General features: G+C 50.8%; 1 protein-coding gene across 1 annotated transcript in view; it reads right to left on the reverse strand.

Moving 5' to 3' along the window:
* The window catches only part of FRYL (FRY like transcription coactivator), a 210,074-nt gene that overhangs the window by 33,692 nt on the left and 169,401 nt on the right, over positions 1-6,981 (reverse strand). The window contains 3 exon segments of the mRNA XM_027775907.1: positions 683-823; positions 3,996-4,057; positions 4,060-4,156. Of these exon segments, the coding sequence (XP_027631708.1) occupies positions 683-823; positions 3,996-4,057; positions 4,060-4,156 (300 nt within the window).

Below are 6,981 nucleotides of genomic sequence, written 5' to 3' on the forward strand. Positions count from 1 at the left end.
TTTTTAAAGAGTTTTTTTGCTATAGGGCGCGTGCACTCGCCAAACAGACAGAGAGAGACAGAAAGATAGAAAGCGAGAAATCACCCCCACCCAGGGGAGGATGACTACACTGCAATCCCTTCTCCTCCATTCTCCTCTCGGGATCTTGGGCATGCACGCACACGTGCCCGGTGTGAGTTTTAAGCCACTGGGTCAGGGTCGCGAACCACAGTCGACTACGTGGGAGTCCAGCGACAAAGCCATTACGCTAACTGCTGGTCCTGCGCCTGGTGTGAGTTTAAGCTACCAGGTCCAAGGCTCGAACTGTGGTGGACTACGTGAGAGAGTTCAGCGACATAGCCATTACGCTAACTGCTGGTCCCAAGAGGTCTTCAGTTTCTAAAAGGACTATCTGTCCATTAATATGTGGAATCTAATTAAAAAGCAGAAAAAAGAACAAGAACCACATCCTAATCCCTGGAGATGAGAAGGAGGTACGTCAGGAGGAGCTGCCATTCGGGGAAACCTCCTTCCAGTCACGACCGAAGCACATACTCCCTGACGTGCCTGCTACACGGAGACCGTGTCCTGGGCGCTACGCACTCCTGAGTCAGCGCTCTGTGGATTACCCACGCTTGTCCGGACGCTGGCCGAGCAGGTGACGCCGCACCTCTGCGGGACGGGGCTGGGGCGGATCACTCACCTGCACGTACTTGCCAATGATCTTGATGATCTCCAGGTTAAACTGCTTGGCGGGGGCGGCAGACAGGTCGGCGTGGCTCAGCAGGCTGTGGATGATCTGCAGCAGCGACTGGTGCATGCTGGACAGCCCCTTCTCTAGCAGCTGCGAGGGTGTGGACAAAGACACTCAGCGGTTCAAGGCACTTACATTCACGGTGTGGAAAAGGTGGCGGGTGGAACCCGTGAGTGGACGGTGAAGAGGGTCAGGGACTATTACTGTTGTTTTCCCTTTCCTATCTTGTCAGATCACAGGGTTCTCCTGGGCCGTTGGGAAAGTAGCAATACATTTTTGCATAGAAAAACAAAACAAAAACATCACGACTTCCCCCACCACCAAGCATTTCCTTAATTAGCTTAAACCCCTCTTACTTTAGGTCAAGAGGACCTCACTACCACCATCATCAAAGAATAACCACCGGCAAGCCACACCCAACCAGACCTTTATTAGTTATGAATGCTTGAAGTTCCTTAACTTCTCTGAACCTCGATTTCCCCCCAAACTCTCGATTTGGGTACCTACTGCCCTCTACAGGGACTTCCTTCTAAGAACAGATGTTTCAATCCCCTTTCCTAGACTCTCTACCCTGTCCTCCCAACTTGGAGAGGGTGCATGCACTTGTGGGGGGGCGTGCTTGCTCACTACTCCCATGGGGAGGTCACATGCGAGCCCTTCTCTTCAATTTCTCAGCTGTTTTGGGATCTGGGCCTGCACGCACACGCACCCAACATGTTTTTCAAGTCACTGGTCCGAGACTCACGCCGCGGTCGGCCATATGGGATCCCACTGCCTTAGCCGATGTGCCGTTGGCTGGCCCCAGCCCTGATGCTTTTAAAGTGTAAACCAGTAACAGTAGCTCCCTCACAGGGTTGCAGGTGGGTGACAGCTGTGTACTTTCGGTAAGGGAGGTGTAACTGGTGTTAGTGCTACCATCTGTGATATTTCCAGAATTAATAACACAAGGGATGGAAAGCATTGTCTCTAAGAGTGGAAAGTGGGACTCACAGGGCTCGTGCATTGTGCTGCGGGTGCTAGTTCCAGGCCTCAGAACCCCACCCCTGGACCTGCAGAGAGCCAGCACCTGCACAGTGGGGAGCACTGCGGGGTGAATGCGAAGCTGGTTCAGGGCACGCTAATTCAAGGCTGGCTCAGGAGTCACGCCCGCCCTCCTGCTGGCTCTCATTCTGCAGGTGCAGGAGATCCATCCAGCAATGAGCCGTCCCTCGGGCTGAGACAGTGCAGCAGGCCCCTGCCGTTGTCGACCTAGCCAAACTGTCAAAAACAACACTTAAAAGCTCCTTATCAGGGGCCAGCAGGTGGCATGGTGGTTAAGGCTCTGGACTCTCACATGGCCACCGGCGGTTCAGGTCCCAGGCCTGACGAATGGGTTGCTTTCTCATTTTGTTTTTCCTCTCTTTCTCTGTGGTGAGCGCATAAGCCCGATAGCAAATTAAAAAATAATAAATAAAACAAATCATTCTTTATTATACACAACTCCATACCAGCTCTGAGGCACTGTGAGTCACCTTCGGTGACTGAGCTGCATTAAACAGGGCTGTGAGCAGTATCGCCACATGCAGGTCAGCTTGGGGGCAGTGGTGACGTGCTGCCCAGATGACGCTGGGCCTGCCTGGAGAGCACAGGTGTGGTTCCCGGAGGGCCTGTGTCTGCGGGGTGCACCCAGGCTCCGGGCTGGCCAGCAAGGCTGGGCTGGGCTGCCTCGTCAGACCCTACCGAGGATGTCTGCTGTCTTCCTGTACTCCCTGCCTCAAACTCTCATGAAAGGAAGGAATCAACGGAAAATGTTAAGGAGCTATAAATAATTTCTTCTCAATTTGTTTCATGTTTACTGCCTAAAGGTCAACTTTTTAAGCTCTTGTTTTATCCTAGGCTGGCAGACGTCTGTTGTGACTAGGGATTTCCTCCTTTGAGGTTCTCTGTGTGGTCTACTCAGTGAAGCAATTTTCTAGGTGTGAAGTTACTTCTTAGGCAGCCACAGGAAAATATTAACTTACAAAAAGGCTTATTTATTTCCCCTGAGAGAGAGAGAAGCATCCTGAACAGGAGCCTCACACCGCACTCCCCCTCCCAGCCCCACAGCCAGCCAGGGTTGCAGCGGGGTTCCCAGCCTGCCTGCTGTGTCCAGGTGGGCCCTGGGCACGGACCAGAGCCTTCTAACGGCCTCCACAACACACAGCATGTCACTATTACCTGCGCGGTGATAGGGCAGTGAGTGAGAAAATACACACTTGGAAGTGAAAAATAAACCCATCTTTGGCACACAGGTTAAGGTGGCTAAGTCCACGTGGCCCACTGCATGGCTTGAGTCCGGGACCTGGCCGTTTAGAAAACATGCCGGTTGTATATGTGGGTGGCCAAAATCCCAAGAGAAGAATGGAGGCGAGGACAGAGGCGTGGCCGTCCTCTCTAGGAGGTGATCTCTCAAACGCCCTCCCAATCTCGCTGGCAAGTGCATATACCCTACAGCAAAGACAAGGACAAACGCAAGAGCCATTTCTATAAAACCTTCATACTTGAAAGGAATTATGTGGCCTACCTATGATTTATTATCATTATTATTATTAAAAAGGCGCTACACTTTCGGGCCAGCAGATGGCATAGAGGTTATGTCACTGGACTCCCACATGACCGACTGCGGTTTAAGCTCTGGACCAGAGCCTTCTCACGGCCTCCACATCACACGGCATGTCACTATTACCTGCGCGGTGATAGGGCAGTGAGTGAGAAAATACACACTTGTGTGTGTGTGTATACCCAAGATCCTGGGAGGAGTGGAGGAGTAGGGATTGCAGCGTGGCCATCCCCTCCTGGGGTGACTCCTCACTTTCCCTCTCACTGTCTCTGTCTCTCTCTGGTGAGCGTACATGCCCTAAGGCAAAAACCTCTTAAAAAAAAAAAAAGAAAAGAAAAGAATAAAAGTACTACCCATATAGCCTCAAAGACAATTTGAGGATGAGTTACTATCCATACTACTTCTAGAAATAAATCCACTTGAAAACTCTGCAGCGGAATGGTTTGTGGAATCCGAGACGCACACAGCCCTAAAAAGAAAAGAATAAAAGTACTACCCATATAGCCTCAAAGACAATTTGAGGATGAGTTACTATCCATACTACTTCTAGAAATAAATCCACTTGAAAACTCTGCAGCGGAATGGTTTGTGGAATCCGAGACGCACACAGCCCTAGGCGCAGGCGCAGACGCAGGTGCAGACGCAGATGCAGGCGCGGGCGCACGCGGAGGGCGGGCGGCGTACCTCTGCGAGGTAGGTGACGAGGCTGAGCGTGGTGTCTGCGGCGGAGTCGTGCAGGTACCTGAGAGCCAGCTGGGGCCGTCGCGGGAGTACGTGTGCGTGCTGTACAGGCTCATCATGTGCGCCAGGTTGGCCAGCGCCGCGCACTTCTCCTCTGCGCACACCTGCGGGACCAAGGCGGTGGTTCACTCACCCCGAGTGCACGCGGGCCGAAGCCCGTCTTACGCTAGATCTACTTAGCCCACGCGGTAGCTTAGATATCTGAAGGTTGCAGTACGGCAGGACAACAGGAGAGAGAAAAGCAGGAGGCATTCGTAAGAGGGGGAAAGAGAGAACGTGGAAACAGGAGTAACACGCCAGGCACCCCTTTTCTTTCTCTTTTAGTTTGCTACGGGTTGCATGAGCTTGCCGAGGAGGGAGACAGGGAGAGTGAGAAATCACCCCCAGGGGTACGCCAGGCCACAATGCCCTCTCCTGCATCCTCCTCGGACTTGGGCATGCACATGTCCTGGCATCAGGCCACCAGGTCTGGGACTCGAACCACACAGTCAGCCATGTGGGACCCAGTGCCCTAACCTCCACAGCTTCTGCTGCCCTGTCTGTCAGTCATTTCTGTGGGTACTAAATTGTATGGATTTTTTTCAGCCATTAAGGCTGTAACACAGTTTTTGGTTAAAAACCTAAATCCAGCTTTGTACCCCCGGTACGCCATGTTGAAAGTGCTTTGCCAGGTCCAGACACGAGTCAGTACACAAGAGACTGCACAGCCCTATGGCACCTGGGAACCCTCCAGAAGGTCCCAGCTGCCATGCAGAGAAGAACTGCGTGGGTGCTGGCGACGTGCAGGGGGGCTCCCAAAAGTGGGCAGCTGCAGAGCCTCAGCATGGGGGAGAGGCAGGACATCGCTGAAGGAGCCTGCATCTCCACAGGGTGACGAGACAGCCCTGCCTCTCCACAGGGTGATGCTCTCTAGGAATCACTGGAAGTGCTGAGACCCTTGGCCAATCACTTAGGGACACTCTAAGACACACTGACTGCTTGGAGCGGTCTGCTGAGCCTGTGTTCTGAGAATCGGTCCAGCTGTCTGGGGCATCTTACTGACCAAATGGACCTTCCCTGTCTGTTTCCTGGTTGCTGTTTCTTGAGTTGCAGGTTAAGATGTTTCTTAAGCCACTTTCGGGAGACCTGGAGAGTATGACTGGAGAAGGCCATGCCAGTCGTACCTGCCTGTGTATCCTAAGAGGCTAGCTTCATCCTAATTCCTGCTTGTGGTTTTACTTTTTTCTACAGTTTCCTCGCTTACTCCTCCATTTTACTGATGTTGCATACTGATTTTCATAACTACCTGGAACAATCAGTAAAGAAATTAGAGCACTGCCTTTGAAAGACTGACAGTAACTCTTGTACCCTGACATTTAACAGGCTTAGGAGCGCCTCAAGTTCATGCTTCAGCTGTCAGCCACATACGGGCCTAAGACACAAGGTGCGGGACACGCAGAGACCCCAGCAGCACCTCGGGGTCACCTCAGACGTCACTAAAAGCAGTTCGCCCGTGCCCTTCCCCAGTAAGCAGAGGCCAGCCAGAAAAGCTGGTTGATATTTCTAATTTGCATTTCAAAGTATAATAATTTGCGATACATTTTTGAAACCAAGTAACTTTATCATTCCACAATAATTTTTCATTTCTTCAAAATAAATATAAAAAAAACTTATTGAAGAATAAAACATTTTTTTTTTAAAGTTTTTGCTATAGGGTGTATACACTTGCCAGAGAAAGAGAGAGCAAGTGAGAAATCACCCCCTCAGGGGGTTGGCCATGCTGTGATCCCCTCTCTTCCACTCTCCTCTAGGGAGTTTGGACACACATGTGTAGATGCCTGGTGTGATTTTCAAGCCACCAGGTCCGGGACCCGAACTGTGGTTGGCCATGTGGTAATCCAGTCACCTTAAATCACCATGTCACTGACTGGCTCCAAATAAAACATTCTTATAGAATTCTTACAGTCTTAATAAATACTTTTTCTAAAAATTATTTTTAAAAATCTATGTTTGAAAAGAGAGACAATTCCTTATAATACATGCTCTGCAGTTTTATAATAAAGTAAATGACCTGCGATTTAATTTTGGAATATTTGCATTAGCAGGTTAAAATACAATCTAAGAAGAGTGTGCTGTGACGAACTGTTTTAGCGTGCTACTTTTGAATCTCTGAAGAGAAACAACGTTTGTCCTAAGTGTCGCCGCGTTCTGAAACTCTGTGCTCTCTGCGGGGATAGACAGCACCGCCAGGGCTATCTGCATAATGAGGAATGGCAGAAAGTCACTCTCAGCAGTGAGGAGTGGGAGGATGATTACGGAATCAATTTAATCCACATCCCGCGGCTTGCTAAAAGCAGACAGAGCGGGAACTGCTGAGCTGCTCAACAGGAAGAACGCAGACTTAAGCCAATTTATGACTCATGAGAAGGCCTCATCATACAAGAAACACAGACGGGGAGGCCCTTCCCGCACCTTGCTGTGCGGCGACGTGGACAGCGGGATGCTCAGGGCTGTGAGGCCTGGGACAGGCCGGCCCTGCTGAGCCAGCCAGGCCCTCAGCAGGCTGTCCACACCCTCAGCAGGCTGTCCACACCGTCAGCTGCCACTCAGCACGGCCACCTCCCTATGTGCTTTATTTTCTTGAAATTGCAAACCAATACATATTTTTCCCCTTAACATTTTCTTCTTTCCCCTTCATGTAGGAAAAAAACAGGGATCCTTGATCACAATATTTTACAAATAATGTCTCATTAGAATACTAAAGTGGAGGGGCGGCAGATGGTACAGTGATTATGTCACTGGACAAGAACATGGCTGACTGCAGTTTGAGTCCCAGACCGGGTGGCTTGAAAATCAGGCCGGGCGTGTGTGAGTGCGTGCCCAAGATCCCAAGAGAAGAATGAAGGAGATGGGGTTATGGAGGAGCCGTCGCTCTGGGGGGGGATTCCTC

The sequence above is a fragment of the Tupaia chinensis genome, unplaced genomic scaffold (assembly GCF_000334495.1).
Source record: "Tupaia chinensis unplaced genomic scaffold, TupChi_1.0 Scaffold000054_1, whole genome shotgun sequence".
In the NCBI taxonomy this organism is placed as follows: Eukaryota; Metazoa; Chordata; class Mammalia; order Scandentia; family Tupaiidae; genus Tupaia; species Tupaia belangeri.